At 37.4% G+C, this 22626-nt stretch overlaps 2 protein-coding genes across 8 annotated transcripts; one reads left to right on the top strand and one right to left on the bottom strand.

Moving 5' to 3' along the window:
• The first annotated feature begins 967 nt into the window (after positions 1 to 967).
• Positions 968 to 11502, top strand: LOC117206253. 5 transcript variants are annotated; one of them, XR_004487366.1, is made up of 3 exons: positions 968 to 1156; positions 1629 to 1724; positions 4054 to 4135. XR_004487366.1 is itself a non-coding variant. In XM_033445421.1 (2 exons), the coding sequence occupies exons 1-2, from the start codon at positions 9669 to 9671 to the stop codon at positions 10921 to 10923; spliced, it is 486 nt and encodes a 161-aa protein (XP_033301312.1). In that variant the 5' UTR covers positions 9521 to 9668; the 3' UTR covers positions 10924 to 11502. The 5 variants fall into 5 exon arrangements, 1 of the variants encoding a protein (XP_033301312.1); XR_004487365.1 differs by lacking the exon at positions 4054 to 4135 and adding an exon at positions 10645 to 11502 and having other exon boundaries at positions 975 to 1156; XR_004487367.1 differs by lacking the exon at positions 4054 to 4135 and adding an exon at positions 10645 to 11502 and having other exon boundaries at positions 976 to 1095.
• Positions 2374 to 19250, bottom strand: LOC117206252 (breast cancer anti-estrogen resistance protein 3). 3 transcript variants are annotated; one of them, XM_033445418.1, is made up of 6 exons: positions 18979 to 19250; positions 12009 to 12231; positions 7175 to 7298; positions 6007 to 6246; positions 4123 to 5590; positions 2374 to 3912 (listed from the first exon to the last, which is right to left on the bottom strand). In XM_033445418.1, exons 1-6 carry the CDS (start codon positions 19019 to 19021, stop codon positions 3581 to 3583), a joined length of 2430 nt encoding a protein of 809 aa, XP_033301309.1. In that variant the 5' UTR covers positions 19022 to 19250; the 3' UTR covers positions 2374 to 3580. The 3 variants fall into 3 exon arrangements, with proteins under 3 accessions (XP_033301309.1, XP_033301308.1, XP_033301311.1); XM_033445417.1 differs by lacking the exon at positions 18979 to 19250 and adding an exon at positions 12957 to 13103; XM_033445420.1 differs by lacking the exons at positions 12009 to 12231; positions 18979 to 19250 and adding an exon at positions 8273 to 8404.
• Between the last annotated feature and the right edge of the window lie 3376 nt (positions 19251 to 22626).

Raw genomic sequence — 22626 nt, 5'->3', positions numbered from 1 at the left:
AATACCTTTACCTTGGATTAAATTCTATATCCAGTCAAATATTTATATATTCGTATTGCAGTTCAACTATTTTCTGATAACTGTTGCCTTCAGAAATATTGCGTCAGAATGAGAATTGGCATCATTAGCATTTGACGATTATGAGTAATATGCCAGAAATTTCTGTGAAATATATATATTTAATAGGAGTCGAGATAAGCTGTTATTCATCGTTTCTAAAAAATATTCCATTTAGGAAAATATCTGTTACTATGGAATTTTTATGAAAAGAAATGTTACTCTTAGGAACTTCTCTAAAAGGTGTTCTTATGGAGCAGATATTTTAAAACGTGGATTAAAAGAGATTCCATAAAATAAATAAAAATACCAGACCATTAGATACTAGCTTTATTTAACAATATAATATCATATTATTCATATATTTATTGAATAAAAGGTATAAAAATCATAGCATAAATGATTAATAGTTTCATAACATGTATTGAGCAGAATAAAAACTTGTCTAGGATAATACCTAAATAACATTTTAATAAACATCAAATATCTATTCAGTAACATCCTCATTTCAACAAACTCAACCAAGCATTAAACTGTGAATTACCTATGTAAATATTAAAAATAAAACTAAATAATATATTCATAACATCAATTTATGTATATTAATTATTTAATATTGTTGTAGTACTATTCATTGAATTATATTCAGTATTTGTTATACTTTATAGACACGATCGCTATCCAATATTAATTCTGTTTTCTTATATTCTAACTAAAACTTGTTTTCTTTCATTTAATCAGAAAGAAACACTATATTCACTGTATTTAATTATTGATTGAATATGATTAATATTATCGGAGCAAAAATGGAAAAATAATGACTTTACGAGAAGATTTTATGTTATATAATATCTTAATTTTGTGCGCGGCTTTGATTGGATAACGAAATGCTACGCTTCAACCAATCAGGAATTTGCGAGGGAATCTGCTGCGTATAACGTCATTCTAGTGTCGAAAGTCGTCAGGCGTCGTAGCGTAAGGACGTACCACCCTGACGTGTGTAATTTCAACTGCGTCGTATTTCTACTTTATTTACAGGTTACTATTAGCTTCATTTAACTAATGTATAGTTATGTAATAATGTCTTATTGTATCGAAAGTAAGTAGTTTTGAACTAGCTTTGGTAGTTTTTCTTTTTTTTGTTGGTCACGTATGTAACTGTTAAAGATTCTGGTAATTTATATCGCGATCATATAAATAGGTCTCGATATTCGTTAGGGAAATCGTCCGAAAATTGAGTCATGAAAAGTCAATATGAAAAACAACAAAGTTTTCGTTCTTACGAGATAGAAGGGAACGAGTAGAATGTCTCTGCCTTTGTTTGAAATATTCATAGCATGTCACATGCGTAAAATATGAAGCTTTGTGTCTTCTATGTTGATTTTTCGTGACTCAAAATTCCAGACGATCTTTTCTATGCTTTCAGTATGAGTGTCGAAACCTGTCGATATGAACATGGTTTATATTACAAACTTTCGAGATAGATTTCGAATTTGATTACTGCTTTCTTTAATGTAATTGCTTTTAGTTTTATACAATTATTTTAAATCTTTGGTTTTCTTTTTATGCAGATCATTTGTTGATTATACAAATCACTTCCAAGGAATAGGAATTTATGGACGCCGTGGTAATCAGTGGTCAATTCGACGAGTTTGCATGCAGATTTGGTATGTATTTGACTTTTAGATAACAGTAATTGTAAGATGAAACTAAAAAAGTTAAAGAAACCATTTCTTAATTTGGTCATGTTAAACTATTTTCTTTTTATTTTACTCCATATTAAAGAATAAATCCTTGATTAATTTATCTTTAATAAATTCCTAGTTAACTGTTGAATTTAATGTAGACTCACCAAACTTTATTATATCTAAACATAAAACTGGAACAAACCTTTACATTTCATTACATTTTAATCGCGAATTTTTTGTAGTAAATCATCATTGAATTTTAGTCAACAAATTGTTTTATCTCTTCGCGCTGAAGTCACAATAGCAGATACGTTCAGATGTCTCTCAGTTCAAGACTAGATGACACTAGACGCGGCTTTTACGAAGTGCCATGTTAAAATACTGTCCTCGGACATATTTTCTTACGGATTTTTTACTTTTTACAAGCATTTTTGAATATTTATGAAGCCTGATGTGTACTTGAATCTCTATTCTTTGGTAAAAATAATCTTTCCTCTCGTATTTTGTGCAAAATAAAGTGAAAGTTTTAATATCAGTTTCACAATTCACATATGAATATTATAATATCTTTGTAGAAGATATATCAAAAATCGACAGGAGGGGAGAGGGGGTGAATTGAAAGGCGAAGTTGATTTTCATTCTCCGTATATATTATTAAATGTGAACAAACGTGAACAACATTTACAACGTATAATCGGTCGAGTAATAATAGGATCGGTTAGAGCGTTAAGTACACGATAAGTTCAACTCGATTTGATTATCATATCTCTCGTCGCCCACTTTTCTTCCAAGACGTTAAATACGGTTTTTCTGTTAATAATAAAAGGATCGTTAAACATTCTCGGGAATCGTTATTGCGCTAAATACGACACGTTTTATCATTACATCTGCGATATACTATACGTCCAAGTCAGGTTAATGCTATTTGCTTTTGATTTTTTTGTTCCTTAGAGATACAATTCCACCATCGAGGCGAATTATTATCGCAAAACACCTATTATTTCGTTGTTTTTTATTTCTTCTTTTACAAAAAATGTCATTCGCCACGATGGAAAAATCACGTTGCACGAGTTACAATTACGATTTGCAATCTCGTTTGAAGAAACAATTCAAAAAATTGCGAGAATCGCGAGGAAACGGCTCGATAACGGATATGGCAGGATAAGCTAGGATTATTTGAATCAGCGAAAAGATATTATACAAGAACTAATAAAACGAATAATAAAATAATTTACAAAAATAAAGTAATATATATGCGCTACTGAATTACTATGACGGTTATGATTAAGTAATATTAACGTTAATTAAACAAACTTCTTAGCTTTTGATGAGTAGAACTTATTCCTTCTCGAAAACTATGATCGAGCGTCAATGTATATCATATAATTTCGTTGTTCATCAGGCTACTAACAACGAATCAAGCAGTCTATCTTAAAATGTCGATCGCGAAAAAATTGTTCATAACTGAATTTAATAAGTTATAAGATGAACTGTTTAATTTCATCGAAATATTCTACCGATTCAAATAATCCTACCTTGCCATACATTTCAAAAAGTTCTAACGCATAGTCAACTAACAGTACATTCGACCACACAATCGTGAATCTTTTTAAATAAAATACTAAACCCTACGAAAGTACAATTAACTACAATCACTTAATTACATAATTACAGAATCATAATTTACACCTAGAACGCAAGTCGAACGCAAATATGTTCGGGTCCCTTGTTTCTTATGCTTGTCTCGTTCTCGCGAGAAAAATGTTCATTTAAAAACGTCGAGTAACGTCAAGATAAATCGAACTTCTATTTATAATATTCTCCTTTGATCGCGTTTAGGCCGCCACTTCCGTCGATGAACACTTGTCGAACATCGCGTCTAACACTTGCGTGAATTTTAAATGCCTCTCTTCCGGTGCTACGGTGGCCCCTCGGCTTCCCCACAGGAATTTTATATGAAATTCCGTTCGAAACGCGTCAGATAGTAACTCGTCGCTTCTCGAGCCCTCGAGAACGATCTCCGCGTTTCTACGGAATAATGGGAGATTCTCTGCCATTTTTCGAGCTGATTCCAAGTGAGACCAAACGATGGATAGGCCACAGTCTGGGGCTGAATTCTCCCAAGGCGATAGAATTGCCGCTGCTAGACCTGATGGGGCTACGGTCCCTAAAAAACGATACGATTCAAATTTTATTACGCATCCGATGTTAAATTTTAGTTTAGGTGGCCAATACTAGCAAAAATATATTCTTCCTATAATAAAATTCAAATTAATAAAAATTAATTTTTATAAACGATTTTTTTTAGGATTCAGTGTCAAGTTAAATTCGAATCGAAGATCTACCATTAAAGCAAGAGAAACTTTATTCAACGCACCAAGAATATCTTCAGGACCTCGTTCACCGAGCAAAGCGATGGGCAACAGATGTGGGAGCGTAGTATTCGGTGCCTGTGGGTTCGTGCACTCGTTCATAGCACGAAGCGTAGGCCTGAGCTTCGCTTCAAAATTAAAAGCTTCGTCGGTATGTTTCTGTCTCAACAAATGCCACGTGTTCGCCAACCTCTGTATCTGAGGCAGACACAGACCAAGCATCACGCCACAGAATCCATACAAATTCCCCAGAGCTGTCTTCGTATCTATGGCGACTTTGATCCACTTGCTGATCGTAGCTGCTCTTTCGATGGCAGTGGCTCCAGCCAGCACAGTCACTGCCACCACAAGTTTCAGACACTCGGATCTTTCGATCAAATCCATCCTGGCTTGTCGACCATGCGGCAGAGTGGCTAATTCGATACCACTCAGCCCATTTCTATTCCCAGATCCAGGTTGAAGAGCCAATTCCAGGTCGATCTTCGTTAGATGAGACGCCAAGACTCTTGGTGCCGAGTCGTGCAACATTCCAGACACTCCTCTTAAAGCTGTAGGATCTAGAGGTCTATGCTCGCCAGCTGGCAATAACAGGGTCGTAAATCCTTCGATATCCAAAGCTGTCGTGATTTCTAAAGACGGTGCAGCCACAACTAGCTGCTCTTCTGCGGATAATTCATACTCGTTGCCATTGTTCCCATTGGTACCATCATTACTGGTGTTATAATGACTTCTAATCACGACTCCTTTGATAGGAGCAGAGGAAGACGGATTACTGGCGCCGCCTGAATTATTCGTTTCGAACTCACTGTCTCCAGATCCGTTTCCGCTGTCGCTTCCTGACGCTTGGTAACCTTGATGATGGTGATGGTGATGATGATGATGGTGATGAGCGTGATGCTGGTGATTAGGGGCGTATGGCAGCCTCGGTGGCTTTGGCGGGGCGGTACCGTGTGAATTTTGATGATTCAAACTCGATGGTTGAAGAGTTGGCTGTTGCTGTTGTTGGAGAGCCGGGTCGGAAGTCACCCTGGTGATCTTCTGACGACCCAGAGATAAGGAACACGATGGTGGTTGGTTCTGAATAGGTGGAACTCGTGGTAGAGTGCTCGATTGGACCGGTCCATGGGGTGCTGCTTGTTGATTCGATGTTTGACGACTATCGTGTTGATCAGATGGATGATGTTGAGCGGTTAGAGAGTGACTTCGTTGTTGTTTTCGAGGTAGGCGAGGCGGAGATCCGGTCGATAGGGACGAGGAGGAAGGGCTAGAACAGTGTTGGCTGTTTGTTGGTCCTGCTACGCAGGTTAGAGGAACGCATCTTGGTTTTGGAGTGATTATGCGAGCGCCACTCGCTTGACTTATCGGACGGCCGCTGCCCACGTAGAAAGTTATCAGATCGGCTACCGTGTCAAACGCTTCGTCCTCGAACTGGTATTGGGCCCTTTCGTAGACTGTCTCTGGCTGAATTACTACCTGTTAGTATAGAGGCCTTTAGTTTATCGATAGTGATTATTTAGTTTCTCGATAATGGTGAGAAAAGTATAGTAAAAACTCAATTATCAAAACGTGAAGTTCTCTTATTATATTCACAGATACAGGATGGAAAAGCGAATAAAGCTAATGTGTAAATATACAAAACTGTAAGTCTATAAACATTTATGGGCTTTCCTTTTCAAAGTAAAATTTAGAAATCTTTGGTTTTAAATACAGTAGAAACTTGATTATCAGAATACTGATTAAAGAAACGGCTGATTATATCGGAACACTAATTAATAGGAAATTACAGAACGCTTGCTGGAAGAAGTTTGGAAAACAAAAACTAAAATTAAAAACTACTGCTTAAAAGCAAAGATTACATAAAGAATGCGATAGTCTTCAGAAAAACTCACCCTGTTGATGACGAAATGAAGGGGTTGGCCTTTCCATCGGACCGTAAGGACGTAGTTTCCGGGCTGGGAGGCACAATCCCGGACCAGGAAGTCACCGTCGTTCGGTACTTCCGCTTCAGCGCCCTTTCGACCACCTCGAAGAGTACTACCATGATACCAAGCGTGCGATCTTAAATCTCTGGGATCCAGAAGTCGAAGTTCTCGCTCCAGAAGTTTTCGAGTCGACTCCTCGGGTGGATCCTAAATCAGATAAGCGAGAATGTGAATTTTAAATGAGAGGTTCCCGAACATAGTTTAGGACTATAGAGTTTCAGGCATTAGAAATTCAAGAAGACCCGTGGAATTAGCATTTTTTCAATATTAATGACCTGAAGATTTTATTTTTTTATATAGTTTGACGTTTCTACATATAATCTTAAGCATTTGCTTCTTACTCTTTTTATAATTCTTAAATTTCTTTACCTTATACTAGTATTTTAATTTGATACAGCGTGGGCATACGAGTATTTTTACTATATCTATCAAACGACTTTTCGCATAAGATAAGCTACATATAGCCACAATCAACGAAGAAATGTCTGGACGGTACGAGACCGCAAGATTGGCTTAACAAGAATAGCCTTGAGTACTCGCTCCATAAAGGGATCAACGAAGTTAGCGTTCATGCGTACAACTTATCAACGGTTTGGAGTAGAGTGTCACGCGTGAAAGTTGAATCATCGAGTCAGTAGCGTCAACGAATCAATCGTCAAATTTCTTCGACGAGTCTGTCACTTTTCATTGTCATACTTCGATCAAGATCGAGCTTCGTTAGTTTGATCATTTCTAAAAATATTCTAAACGAACCTCTGTTCAACATAAAATATCCACTATGTGATTATTTTGTTCAATACTACAAACTTACTACTTTTATGTAAACACGACTCGCGTATAAAAATATAAATTAGGTATAAAACTCATCATCAGTATCAGAGAATTATTAAAAATGATTTATTCAAACTTTAAAATTTTCACAAATCTATATCTCACTGGGGAGTGGTGTCACTGAACGAACCGTCTTGCGTATCAACAACTTTTCCGTCTATTAACGCCTATTATCACAGATTCCACGCTTTTCCGCCGAATTCTTCGAATCTGAAACGTTTCCTATAATAAATGACACACTTACCATTGGTAGATTGGAATAGTCGTTACTGTTGTCAACCCTTTTCGCAGCGGATTCGCACGCGTCGCAGTCCTCCCTTCCGTTCGCCACCTCCTCCTCCGCCTCCTCGACCTTTACCTCCGACGACCTGCGTCGAAAAAGCAACTTTACACCGTGGATCGTTCACATTTCGCCTCGGTGCATCTCTCCAACCCTTTTTCCTTTCAACTTGTTTCTTTTAACCTTCCCTCTCGTCGAAGGTGAAAGAACACACGGTGCGTTCCACGAACGTGATCGCGCGCAAAGAATTTTCTTTTGATGCCGCGAGAAATCGTAAAGACAGGGTTTGGCCACACGGCTCTCGGGCCGAGCGCGCGCACCCCACTGAACTATGTGCGTGGAAAGCCACGACGGGAGCAGGGCCGTATTTTTGGAGGATCAGAGGGGCGCCCCGTGAGATATTAATAGAACGACGTGGAGACGAATTCGACTCGGCCGTCGTTCTAGCCAAGGAAAATATTTTTCTTCCTTCCCTATAGATGCTGCGATCTCGTTTGACTGGAAACCTATTAAAATTCATCCTTTTCTTGTTTTCTTCTTCCACGATCATTGAAACATCGTGGATTAACGTACTATTGTTGTGCTTTTATTATTCGTTAATTTTCGTTAATTAAATTCGTTGTAAAACTTGTTTTATTCAAATTAAAATTCATTATTTTCTTGTATACATAGAATTTCGTTGATTTCATGTTACATACGTTATATTTCAGCTACGAAAATGAGCAAAGATAGCATTTATATCCGCGACCGATAAAATTTTATAATTAACTTAACAAACACTTCAAAGAAACTCAGATCTACTTAGATACATCTATTTAGATTTACTATAAATTAATCTTGACTTCTTCAGATTAGAAAACTGTCAAGAGTTCAAAATAATAGACAGCTATCTCTTAGAAACAGCTAAAGTAAAAATAGTACTCGATTATGGTATACGACGATCGAAGGATTTATTAGGATGATCGATTGATGAAAATGATTCAAAGAAGCCAAGTTTAGTTTAAAACGATTCAACGGTGCGTTTTATTGCATTTTTAATATGCTAAGTACGTTACTGCGTACCCATGGTGTCTCATCGCGTTCTCACCCACGCCTGCGTTTTCTCCGTTCTCGAGTGCCTTTCAACATTCGAGTTGACACCGGTCGTTCGATCGATGAACTCGAGCGCGAGATATTCTCTCGATTTTCGAGGCTTTCGTTGATGTCAATGGAGAAATTCAACGTTATCGCGATACCACGTTAGGCCTAGTTGATACACGCGAAAGTTATTGATCTGTTCAGGAACAGGGTGTTGCATATGGGGGCCTGGCGCGCCTGCGTGAAATAGGGGCGCTCGATAAGTGTAATAAAACGCATCTGTGCATTTGTTTCGTTCGTACTGAGCTTGGAAAGGCAGTGCATCGTTCGGTGATCGATGTAAGGGCGCGAGAGTACTGTCTCAGGTCTACGACAGTATCAGGTCCGTTTGATAATAGTCCGTGTGACTGTTAATTAATGAAATTAAGAATAAGAGTTGTTAGTAAATTAAAATGATTACGCCAATAATATAAATCAGTTTATGGGGTTATAGATCTGTCTGATTTAAGAGTAGGGGAATGTTTCTTGGTAAACAGTAACAAACGATGATTCCACTTGTAACGACAGATGCATATTTTTCTACGTCACCCTACTTACGAATAAAAAAACAAATTTAACCGAGCGCCCCAATATGTTCTAAATATACGAGATTATTTGGTTACACGTGGTGCAACATGTGGACACCGCCTTTTGAATGGATACAAATATTATATCTGTTAGATCTATTTCTATGGACTATCCTACATAGGTATCAAGCTATGATTTAACATCTTTTTTTCGAATTAAATTATCACAATTTATTTTATACGCGTCTGATATCATTTGACGCGTGATTCTATTGTGCGATTGAAAAAATTGCGTATAGCGTACTGTTTGATAGTATCCTTTTTTCTTCTTATTCTTTTCGCGATAAGGACTGAAGCATCTGTATAAACTTATAAACATAGCATGCGCGAAACATAGCACACATGCGTTTATTTAAAAATCTTGTCATTTTTATCATAAATACATGCCATCAAGGTCAATCGATCACACTAGGATGATTTTCGTCAGTTTATTTTTCTTATCTTTCTAAATTCTTTACAGAATTTTACTGTTATCAGGTATTAAATTTTAAAATAACAGCTTATTGAGATGAATCGGGATGTTATATCTAATTTTTTATGAAAAATTATAGTCAAAATACGAAGATTAAGAATCATATATAAAAATTTGTCTCGGATAACTTATAGAATGTTATTTCTTTTCTACTGTTTCGTACGCGCCAGTTGTTACATTTTGAGTCTAACAGTCTACCGTTTCGAACTGCAACTGATTGCGTGACGAAAACAATTTTCAACTGGAATTACACGTAGACGTGAGGGATACGTTTCGCAGAAGTATGCAGCGTTTCTTATCGTCCCTAGCTATAATGTCAACGCGACAGAACTTTACTCGCGTTATCAGCGATTCGCGCGAAAGTGCACGCATGCGCATCGTTCTGTGTAACACTGCTCCTGGTTTTACCCATAATCCTCCCCATCATGTTCATAGAAACTCGCAGAAGATCTATGAAAGTACTCATTCATTGAAACCACCAGTAATTTTCGTAAGTTAATCGACTAGATGAACTTCTTAGTTTGAGCGAATTATTTTCTGTGAATCTGTAGGAATTATTCGGATAAAAATCTTTTCTCTGACATCTGAACGTTCTATCTTGGTAATAGACAAAGCAGTATAAAGAATTTAAAAAAGAAAGAAATAAGAAAAGAAATAAAATGATATATCGTAGAAAAAGAAGTAGCAGCAAAGTTACCGCAGAAGAGGTTTTCAGCAATGAAAAAAAGTCAGTGTAAAGAGCACAAGATGATACCTATGAACTTAAGTACACGATTGAACTAAATTTATCGTGATGACATAATGATTTATGATGAAATTTTGCAATTTACTCAAGTTTCGGTCAATTTGTTCATCGGCATGCTCTATCATAACTTCGTCGCTTCACCGATTTTACGACTTCCCTGCAACATGGAGGCCGATTGAACTAAATTTAACGTGATGACATAATGATTTATGATGAAATTTTGCAATTTACTCAAGTTTCGGTCAATTCGTTCATCGGCATGCTCTATCATAACTTCGTCGCTTGACCGATTTTACGACTTCCCTGCAACATGGAGGCGCTACCGTACCTTAATTATACCGATCATTAGCATCATCATACTCAATCCCTGCTCAACATAGCGTAAAATGAATCAATTTCCAACGTCACTTTACACTCCGTTAACCACGCTCGATTTAACGCTGCGTTTAACTTATTGAAATTCATATCGGTCAAGCTATGAAGTCATTAACGATCGAAATGCCAGTTCTTATAGTTTTCAACGATGCAATGTTCAGATAAATCTCGACATGAACGGGACAAGGATCGGTCGATGTGCTGTCGCACAGATTTCCGAAGGGATTACGAAACAGCTACAAGTATCGCTGGAACGTTTATAGTTTCCCCCATTGTGCTGTCTTTCCGCTATGGGATTCCCGACCGGCCGAGGGAGGACATCACTTTGAAAGGCAAAGATCGAGGAAAACCGGTTCAGGACCTGCCGGCTCTATTATGCTCCCGTACCGGTATCCTCGGTGTACCTCCAACAGACTAATTCATAACTTATAACGCGAGAATTTCGACTCGAATCCTTTTGAAAAGTCCTTCGGGTCTTTTTAGGGTTCTTCGAACCCATGTTATTTTAACATATGTATATATGTGAAACTTGAAACTTGGGAGATTAGTTGCGTTGAAAGTATACATTTTCAATGTTGGTTATCGTTAACACGTTGAATGCCATGGGGGTCACCGGTGACCGGCGCACCGAGATTGTTAGAAATACATAATTTGAACAAATGTCAATAGTTATACATTTTTTTATTATTACCATCGTTACTACAATGTGTGACGAAATTAATGCAATATAAAACATATAAAAATAGTTTTATTTGTACATGAAATATAGATCTATTATGTGCGTCCCCACCAGTGGCCGTTGAACATGGGAAAAATCCGCTTTTTCCATGTTTTATCTTAATGAACAATAACCCTAAGGAACGTTTCGACTTGAAAGATGTTTAATGGCATTTAAGGTCCTTGACCTTAGGTAGGTTTATGGTACAACCCGCGACGTAACAACATAGAACAATTATTTAACAATTCGAAGAAACAATATGAGATAATTGATAATCGTTGAGGATAAGTAAATTGAGCGAAATTGCACTAGAGCGTCATGGGGGTCATCGATGACCTCAGTGAGATAAATTCATTAATGATGATTATACACCGTATCATATCTCCTGTATGTAATATTTCAACATTATATGTATTGCATAATAAAAAAATCATCGTGGCGCCACGGCCAAACATTGTGAAACTGGTGTGACACTTAACGTGTTAAGCATACAAATCAGTATAAGGTTATGAATTAGAAGGAATCTAAAGATCTATGGGACGTAGATTGATAAACTTGAAGATATTACTCTTCGAAATTATGGATTATTAAAAATTCAGAATTGGGTAAGTAATATAAATATATGCATAAAATTCAACTAAATTGAACAATTTACGAAATAACCGGGAATTTTAATTTAAATTAAGCCATATATGAGCGTATATGTACATAACATTGATTTCAAGTAGTCGTTTTATCGAATAGAGTGTTTAGTTTATGGTTAGTTAACACACCACTCGAGTTACCTTCTGTTCTCCTCGGTCGGATCTTCCGGCGACGGTGGTGTCACAATGAATGATGGCTCCTTATGAATAATTGCTTCCGGCTGTAGGTGGATCGTGTGTCGCTTCTGATGGAGTTCCTTACAAGAGGTTGAAGATGATATGCCGTTTCTCTTTCGACGACGGCCACTGGCGCCTAGGTTTTGTAGGGTGCCCATAGATGGAAACCGGAAGCTCCATGCTATGCCTGAAGATTATCGAAAAGTGTGTTATTACATGCAGTTGTGTTTTCAGAAATAAACAAACTCTTAACTTTCATCGAGAATCATCCGAAAAAATTGGAATCTTCTTTAAAATTTTTTCAAAGTGATTCTAGATGAAATGTTATTAATATATACACATTTTAATTAAATTATCATATATCACATATCAATATCAAGAAGAAAGAAGATTATAGAACTGTACATCTTTATAGAAGAACACTATAGCTTCGATATGAAGAACAAGTTATTTCGCCGAATCTTCTTTTGCATCTCAGTAATCCTATTACTATCAGAAAACCAATTCTGTCAAATTATCGAGCAAGGTCATTTGCTATACTTTCCCTTACAAAGCTTAGTAACTCGAAAAAAGAACAATCAACCTCGACGAAAGAAACATCACTTCCAACTTGCGCTAACATCTATTACACATTTCTTAGTGATTCATATTCCATAACGTTCTCATTTGCTTGCTGTACCTAGTCTCATTATAATCTATCATTCCATCAAGAATACAAATTAGCTCGTTCCTTATAGAGAGCAAATCGAATCGCTTTGTTTTTCATCGAGAACCCGTAAAGATCTCTATGCAAAGAAATTTCTAACTCATCGATCATACGAACGACAAATTGCCCATACATTTGCCGATACATAGGTAATTTAAGAAAAACTTGTTAATCTGAAGTTCGAATCCTTCGTCTCTAATACTCACGCATGCCGGTACTTTTCCGCGCGCGATCCTTGTCGCTTACGATCATCGCTATCCGTGCCACTTACTCGTGGACGAATCTTATCAGCTCACGTTTATGTCACTCACTTTTGTTTGTTATTTATTTGTAATCAATAACTTTGGCCGTGTGGTCAGTGTGCAAATCACTTGGACGAATGATAGCGTTTAAAACCACTCGCTCGCGATTTGCTATCGCCAACAGAGATGCCAACGCCCCTCCATCGCGATTACGTCAAATGGTTTCATCGGGTTTCGTGTACAAACGATCGGTGCAGTTAATGTCTTTATCGGGGTTTCCCTTTCGCCTCTCAACAAGGCAGGCTATGATCGTAGTCGTCCTATCAAGGAATTTTATCTAGGAATTTCTTTATTAGGTAACTACTATTTTCTTAAATCTTCGTGGAATTGAAGTTTTTATTGTAATTGATACAGAACAAAAAGATATAGGAAATTATGTATGAATATGAGCACTTTAACGAGTCCTGTTGCGAAAGATGCTTTTGGGATGTTTTAATGAGTTTCCCGACTCTGATCTCAGTTTTATTTGTCGAGATAGGAGCTTCTTGCACCTGCTCTCATAATTAGTATTACCATTCCTTCTATCTTTATATGATTGAAATCAAAGTCTCATCTCTCCCTTGCATAGACTACATCCTCCACTGCATATGCACTTTTCACTATACTACCCCTCCTCTGGTCTCAGTCCCACCTCAAACGATCAAACCATTCACTTTACATTTTACACTATGATCAATCCACCTGTCGTTCATTAACCCCAAAAATCAAAAAATGTGTCGTTCCGTTTCAATCATAAATGAAACGTATGCTAGGATCAGTATCACTTTCGGAAAATGTTGCTCAGTACAACTGGGCTCGTCCTTCTCTGGAATTCTGACCGGATCACTGCATCGTGTTCACGGAGAACGCGATCGCAGGTGCAGCCACGAAACAACCGCGCTCGTTATCGAAGTCGTGGAATCTTCCTCGATTGTTCATCATCGATTTAATGATTCCGATTTGAAAATCGTTTTATACGCGGTACACGCCAGGTATTACGTTTTTATTCACTCGTACCCACATCTGACAAGCGGATCATACGTGGATCCTTAGAACAGTTGGTCAGAAACTGAAGTGTTCGGCTCACTTTCGCTTCGATTCGTTTATCTTCGCTCGCCTTCACACGCGCGGATATAAACCTGTTCTCGAGCCTTTCCAGTCGCGGATACGAGACCATGTTCCCCCGTTAAACTTCGCGATTTTTCGCCGGGTATTTCTAGACAAGCAAAGATGCTTCTCCTCGTCTTCGTTTTCTCGTTTTCCGCTACATTGGACGATTTAAAAGAAAAAGAGAAAGAGTGCTGAGTAGCGAATTGTACGGCAGTTGCGTGACTCGGAATGCATTCTTCGCCACGAAAGTGTACCTGTTTCAGAGCATTTCCAAACAACCGTTCCGCTCTATTTTCAGGAACACGGTTCGAGCACCAGCTGCACGTAACAAAGTTTCCTTCGCTCGTGGGAAGGACCAGTAGATTGAGATACATATAGAAGATTTTGCGAGTAGTTTCTTCTTTCGTTATTAAACTGGTGCATATTTCTTGAAGTAGAATAAAATTTTGATGAGTAATATTGGTTCACCAAATTCAAAGGTCACACAAACAATATTTTCATACGCATCAACTTGGTATATTTGAAAAATATTTTTACTGCCTACCATCGACTACGGATGTTATCTTTAATTTTGATGAGATGGAAGTTTTGTGTTAAAACTTTTAACCGTGTATACATTTGAAATTATTGCCAAGAGTTTTGAAATGAGGATGAAGAAATACATTCACTAAGCATTTTTAAGTATTTTTATCTCTTCATCATTTTTTGCTGATTTGCAACACAGATGTTTTCATCGCAAATGTTCATTCATTTACGTATGCATGAGCTGTTGAAATGACTATCCGACGTTTAATATAAAAATTCCAATGTTCGCATACGAAATAGTAGAATTTCGCATAATAAAATAAATTGACGAATCGTTAAATTTCATAGTAACAGACATGCATCATTCGATCGTGATAAGAGGAGACGTGACTAAAAATTCTTCGGGCTCGAAATGTCAGCGATAGATCAACGCCGACGGGGACAATGGTCCATTCATTGCAAGAATATGCACGTTTATCGTTTCCTTTCAATCGGTAGATCTGCATAATCGACCTTAATGTACTCTTATCCATAATTCGTCAAAAAACCAATCACAAAAGAAAAGGAGAATCTTTCAACGCGCCATTTTTTTTACTCTTATTGACAAACTATTCGTGTCTTTTTTAGCTATGAAAAAAATCAAACTTCATCTTTTTTCTCTTTGATCCTTTTCTTTTAACTATATTTTCTAACTTAAGTAACTTTATTAAATAAAATTGTATATCTTTCGCAGCAAAATTAGCGTGTTTTATGCCAATTAACAGCTTCGCTTTAAAGGTATAAATTCTCATAAAATATTGGCATGATCTATATATCTCTCTGAGAAATAACAGGACTGCACAAACGCAATCTTTTTCTTCTTTCGAATATTCTCATAAAGTACTGCGTTTTGCTATAAAATAATTATTGTTTCATGCGTTAATAAATGAACACGAAGATACGACACGTAATATTACACGAGGATACGACTTTGCATGAAAATAGCCTTTTCATAGGATTTTACAGAACGAAGACATTCGTGGAAGACCATAAAAGCTATTCTAAACACTACATTTACGCTTTCACTCTTCTCTCGACTGGCACGAACTCTACTCTATTCTACACATTTTCTCTGGCCACCCGTGAAGTTTTAAGTCTTCCTGAAAATTTCACGGTGTGCTTGAGAAAGAAAATTGGAGGGTAGCCGTGGTGGGAGTTCTCGAGCCGCCAGGAGAGCCTAGGACATACGAGGAAAAAGGAGAGCCTGGACAGTCGAGAAAAAAGGAGAAGAGCGAGGCTGGTCGTGTTCGAAAAACACTGCCGCTGGAATGCAGGTGTGTTTTGCGCCGCCCGCTTATTCGCTCGCTCGCTTGCTCACCGACATCATACCTGGCGACACTGATAAGCCAACCGCTTATCGAGATAACTATGCAACGTTTGGAGAACCATTATCGACCGAAAAAGTCGCGATTAGGTAGCTTTACCGAGCACGAACGAAACGAACAAACGACGGGAATATTTTTGCCGATTTTATGCTTGATGCTTGATTTAAATAGATCTGTTATGTTTTGCTTGGATTTTTGGCGATGTGTCGAACATTGGATGAAAGATAATCTTTTTCTGGACATTTCAGATTTGATTTAATTTAAATAAATTCATTACTTTTTGTTCGGCGTTTGAGCGATATTTATCGGATAATTATATTCAATTGATTGAATAAATTTTGATAAACTTGTCACTTTTTATTCTTATTGGATTCACATCTGTGAAAATATCGAGAGAGAATATTATAGAAATTAAGTGTTTCACGGAAGTTTAATACACATATATCATATTTAACTTGATCAACAAATTGACTGAATGACACTGATTCACCTGTTGCTGCAGCTTCATAAATGTTTCATTGGCGACGAGAGTTCGAAATTTGCAAAATCTGCATACCGTCAAATGTACCGTATACAATATGAACAAGAATATTTCTCTTTTCATTTGTGGTACATTTTTACAGCCAGTTACTCGCGAAATCGTTGAAAGCCTCTCGTTCTATAACTTTCATGAATATTTCGATTTTTCGTCTGCGCATTTAAACGGAAGTCTTTGAATTTAAATGCAGACGAATTTTGGAGAACTTTGTTAAAAGAAATTCCGTTATACGCTAGCTATATCAGCTCGGTTGAAAGAACACGCGCGCTTTTCTTTGTCATCGAAAACTGAGCGTTCGACACGGCTGATTCTTTGCGCGTACTGTTAAAAAACAAGTTTTATTCACGTGCGTAAAACGTGCGTGGAGATTCCCCCGTTTCCTTCGTGGCTGCGTAATTATATGCGCGTTTACCTCGCGACGGGAATTACAATCGGACTCAGTTTGTACACAGCTGACAGGGACGAATGAGTCGCCGAGAGTTTCGATCGACGCGTAGAGAAATCGCGAGATTTCAAAATTTCAAATTACATTCCAATCCACAACCTCGATGCAACATAATCCAAAAAATGTAGGAGAAAATTTACGAAAGTATATAATTTTAAATTTAGTGCGTTGGTCGACTCGATCTGATTGGCCGAGTTCTCGAAAAATGTCGAGCAAGTCCACTATTTAACGTCTGATTGCCCCCGTGTGCTCCGTTTACACGTTTCGCGCGCTTAAATGTCCTTAAAGACACGCGTTTATCTCGACGTTTGGTCGGTGCAAGCTGCGTTTATCAACCGCAGCCCGCGCAAGAAGGAACTACCGTGCGACCTACATCCCACGTTTAGCATACTTCGTACCAGTTTCGATTTTCAAATAAAACTCCAACGTGATTCTCTACACGTGTATTTACTTACAACGCGACAGCCCGCGAAGCGATCGTTGCGTAGGCGGAGCTCCACGATAAACCGCTGATATGCCAGGTGACTTATCGCGATGTTTCGTTTCGTTTGTTTGGCCAACGATTTTTCGTTCCAGCTGTTGCATAACTGAATTAATATTCGAAGTAAAAGCGACCTGGATTCTCTTGCATGATAATTTGTTAATCACAATTATATTAACGAATTGACAATTGCAAGAAAATTGATCAACGCCGTTAACTTACGACTTGCAAAATTTCACTAATAATGTTGCTTTAATCACGCAACACGGTGCTCATTTCTTCTAGCCAGGATTAGAGGATATTTTTTTAGTACATATAGTCTTTCATGTAAGTTTCTGTATACGCAAAAAGGGCACTTTTATGTAGATAAAATGACATCAAAATTTGCCGCCAAAGTTAGCGTGTTTATGTTAAAAAGATCAAGACTCGTTTTAAGGACAAAAACAGTTCTGACAAAGTATTAGCATAACCTGTAGTTCAAAATACTAAGATGTACAAATATTTTTGTCTCCCTATTCTGTCTACATATTCGTATAAGAATTATACCTACTTTCTATAATGTAGAAATATATATATATTATTTTTACACATTTTTGCATTGAAAATAGCATTTTTGCAGTGTGTACGAAGACCCTTGTGAGAAATTATAAGGAATTAGTTTGTATACATATTCTGGGGATAATATTCTGCGGAGAAAGTTAGCTAATTGGTTATTGTATTCTATAGATTAGAGGATCTTTTAATCATTAACTTAATTAGACTATTGTCGAAACGATAGGCTCTTGATTTTTTTAATAAAATTAATAAGTTCGATTAAATTATAAGTTAAAAGAAGAATTAAAAACTCAGTGGTACAAACGTTGTTAAACATGTACAAACGTAACTTCACGTGGCCGTTTTACGCTTGACCACGAGATCTCTCACCGATATCAGTCTCGACCGTCCATCATTGAGCACGTGCTCCCTGAATCACGGCGACTCATCACTCTCCTTTCACCGATCGAACAAACCACTCCCGCATACGCATAAAACACTATCATCAATCTCCTTCAAATCCTTCAAACAAAAAAAAAAAAAAAAAGAAAAGAGAGAAAAAGCACACACTTCAATAACAACTAATACAGTTCCTTAATAACTCAAAAATTTGTTCATCCACGTTCAAAACACGTTGAAAATCCTCCACTATAACTTGCAAATGGTACCTTTACCTGCATGAGCTTTGTATTGTACAAACAAAGTCCACATTTCGATTTGAAAAACTCTTCGACGCAAAGAAACGAGGAAATAAAACAAACAGGACAGTAAATTGACTAAACACGAATGACTTTACACATCGTATAGCGCAACTAACGTGCACGTGATTCGAAGGAAGAAATTTCAATGCCGAAGAACAAAGCACTGCTTCGAATAGAAAAATTGCTGCAAAAATCAAATCAAAGGAACAGAAGGAAAACAAATTACAAAATGTAGAATGTGACACTAACTCTGGCTTCTGCGGGACTTTAGTTTGCTGGCGGTCTTCCCCATTTTCCGGGTGGATGCATGCCATCGGATCTCACGTTGCACCGATTCCTGGTATCGTCGCGTAGAGGAGGCTTCGGCCACGGTTAGGATGCGACCGTCGTTGCGACCGTAGCATAATGCGATACCGAGCTGACTGACTGACCGGCCACGAAACGGAACACGAGGGGACGAAACCTCGATGGTCACAGAAGTTGGCTCCGATCGTCGTCGGTCGACACACAGCCAACGAGCGCCGCCGCTAGGAGAATGTCAGCTCGTGGAGAGAGGGAGCGCAGGCCTGGTCTGGAAGAAGATGGAGTTCCTCGTTCGTTTGAACGAGCAAACGTTTGACAAAACGAGACAGAGTAACAAGAGAACGTAGAGGAAGAGAGGGGAGCAGAGTCGTTTAATGAGATAGGATGAGCACACGAGTCGGTTTTATTCTGACTGATTAATAAACGCGACTAGACTATCGTAGACAGATTGGGTAATCGATGGAAGGGCTCGGATGGAAGGCGAAGCAGTTTATCTTCTCAGGGAGTTCTGTACATTTAGTTGGTGTGATTAGTTCTTTTAAGAGAATTTTTACCGAATTTGACTATAGGCATAGGTAACTTAACTTTAAGTATTACGTTGGCGTTATACTATGGCGCGTTGCATATATTTTGTCAAGCTTACGAATCTTGAAATCTTTGTAATATTTTTATGTTAGAATAGATCCAGTTAGTTGTGATTATATGTCATATGTCTATATGGGTTTTAGGATGATTTTGTACATGAACAATTTATTTTTCGTGTTCAGTTTGAATTATCTTTCTAGTAGCCAGTATAGCTATTTTACTTTGGTTTGTTTGATGGAGACTTGAAAAGCAAAGATGAGGATTTTTGATGAGCGGAAATGGGAACAGGCGTTTCGAGAGACTTTGGAGGGGTTGAGCTATGCGGGTTGAATGGTAATTCGATTGGAAACGGTGTGGAGAAGGAAATTAGAGTAGAAATGATCAAGGAAGCGTTAGATGATCGGCAAGCGTAGGAGTTTCCTTTTCTGTTGGCCTATTTTCTGAACAATGTAGTTCACTATAATTAGACAAGGCTTCTATTAACTTGTTAACTGGATAGTTTCTTTAAATAGAAAATTCTATAATTACGAAATTAAATATCAATAATAGGGACAAATGAATTTTAGTTAGATCACTTTCGAGTCCTTGCAGGTATATGTATATATGTATAAATATATGATATGATCTGTTTTGCAATAAAAATGAAATCATACATAAAAATAGAAAATAAGACCTTAAACTACATATTTTTTTTTCCGTGGAGTAAGAAGTTGTAGATATAGAGAACTTAATAAACTGAATACTACGAATCGTCTTAACGCGAAATAATTAACTATGACTGGAGAGACAAACGAGATTGAATTGAGTGATCAACGATGATAGCAAAAAGCTGTACAACGATTCTGTTGAAATATGGACAACTGCTTTATACAGAAACTAGACCTTTGTAAATAAAACTGTAGTTACAAAATCCGAGATATCCAAGTGCATATACCCATTTACGTGATCAAAAAAATATATGGCAGTTTGTCACACGTGAAAGAATACTCTACGTGGAAAACAGAGAGGAATGCAATGTTGGAAGAGAGAGAGGGACGGAGAGAGTGAGAGAAAGAGAGAGAGAGAGAGTGGGAGAGAAACAAGCATGCAATTGTATACATATGGCACGCCAATGGCACGGTTGGCGATAGAGACGGAGACAAAATTGTGAAGGAAGCAGAACAAAGAGGAATACACAGATTATGCAGCGACACTGCCGGCTGTTTAATAAGCGATATCGATAAAAGTGTAAACAGAGAAAGGAATTCGTTACCGCGAGCGATATACTCTTCTGTACATTTAAAAAATATGTACCACGATGAAATGTACGTTTGTTTTTTATCGGATTTACACGAGGAAAATTCACTCTCGTTTCGTAGACGCGAAGAACAAACGGCTATAAACTGAAAACGTAATTGACATGATTTTCTCATTTTACGGAATAATTTCGTTTTGAATAGAACGTTTCATTTAAGGAATAAATTGCAATTAAATTTAAAATCACAGGAAATTGTTTTGAAAAGTACAACGCAACTCGATATAAAGAATTATTATTTCCGTTTATAGTTGATGTTAGATTGATTCGTAAAAAAAAGTAAAAAGAAATGGTCGTATGGAAGAAGAGAACAAGGTTTTGAAAGAGTAGTTTATGGAAAAAATAGTAGGAAAAACACGCGCAACCGACAAGTGTTCCGCACACGCGGTTAAACAACCGTGTCGTCATCGAGATCCCGGACTCGTTCCAGCCGACGGACGTTACTTGGTTATTTACGATCGGGAAAAAACCGGAATGCATCGTGTCCAGCGCATGTTACAGCAAGGACACGCGCGAAAATTATGAATTAGCTGCGTGAAATCGTTACGACTACACTGTTAGACTGTGGATTCCCTTCAGGACTTTGGTTCCATCGTTGTCGTCAGCGACGTGGTACATATTTTTCTGCCACAACATATTACATCATTAATTTCTACAACAAATCTAACAGAAGGAACTTTTTATTATTTGTGACGAATTTCTAGGAAAGGGACTTCTTTAACGATTTTTATGAGATTTGTTTATACGTTTGAACAATACGAAAAATAAGAGAAACGAGGGATTGAATCCGGATGACCTTTAAAAAAATGAGAAAGCTGACATTCGTGTTTTACCATGTGTTGTCGAGTAAAGCGAATTCATCAGAAATAGACTAAACCGTGAAAATGTAAAGTATAGAAAATAAATGCAGTTTTCTACAATTTATTTTATTTGTACGAGTTTTAATGCTGGTTGATATTAATATTACTCCAACGAAAAAACATTTATACACAAGAAGCTGTTAGCTCGTAAAAAATACTATACATCACGCAAGTATAGAGTATGAGATGCAGACGTGGGGTTTTATACAGTTCACTCTTTTCATAGATTTTCTGACGAGGTCGAGGTTTCTATCAGAGAATCGATTCGAGCGTGTAGCATAAAGAGCTCTGCGAGAATTATTGCTGGGAGCTTACGTCAGACACAACGGTACAAATTGCTGGAAAGAAGCAAGGTTGCTGCTATAATTGCGCGATCATTCAGCGTTCCCACTGACCGAGCGTTTTCATGCGTGTCTACGAGTTGTAAAACAAGGATATACTTAATAAACCTATTTTTGGTCGTCGGAAATTTGATACAGCTGCTCGAAACGTATGAACTTCGAGACCTTTCAAACTGTATTTCAATTAACAAGTAAGCGACTGCGATCGACGATTGTAATTTATCCTTGAAAATTAATGATCAATGACTGTATTTCTTGAACAGTAAGTAATTTTTCGACTGCTTTTTAATGTACAAATTGCACCGCGTTGTGTGTTTAAATCATTGTCTTTACGTAAGATACTGTGACATTAATCACTACATATCTTAAATGATATTTAATTGGTAATTATATTTGAATTATGAGAGCAGATCTATTTAAAAGATATTCTTTTAAATCAAGCTCAGTATATATATATGTCGGATTATCATTGGGGTTAGGGGCGTATAATGAATCTTCACGTGAATTGGCCATC

This window comes from Bombus bifarius, unplaced genomic scaffold, assembly GCF_011952205.1.
Source record: "Bombus bifarius isolate JDL3187 unplaced genomic scaffold, Bbif_JDL3187 scf7180000008000, whole genome shotgun sequence".
Classification (NCBI taxonomy): Eukaryota; Metazoa; Arthropoda; class Insecta; order Hymenoptera; family Apidae; genus Bombus; species Bombus bifarius.
The sequence above is the reverse complement of the archived record's forward strand: the minus strand, read 5'-3'. Positions and strand labels throughout refer to the sequence as shown.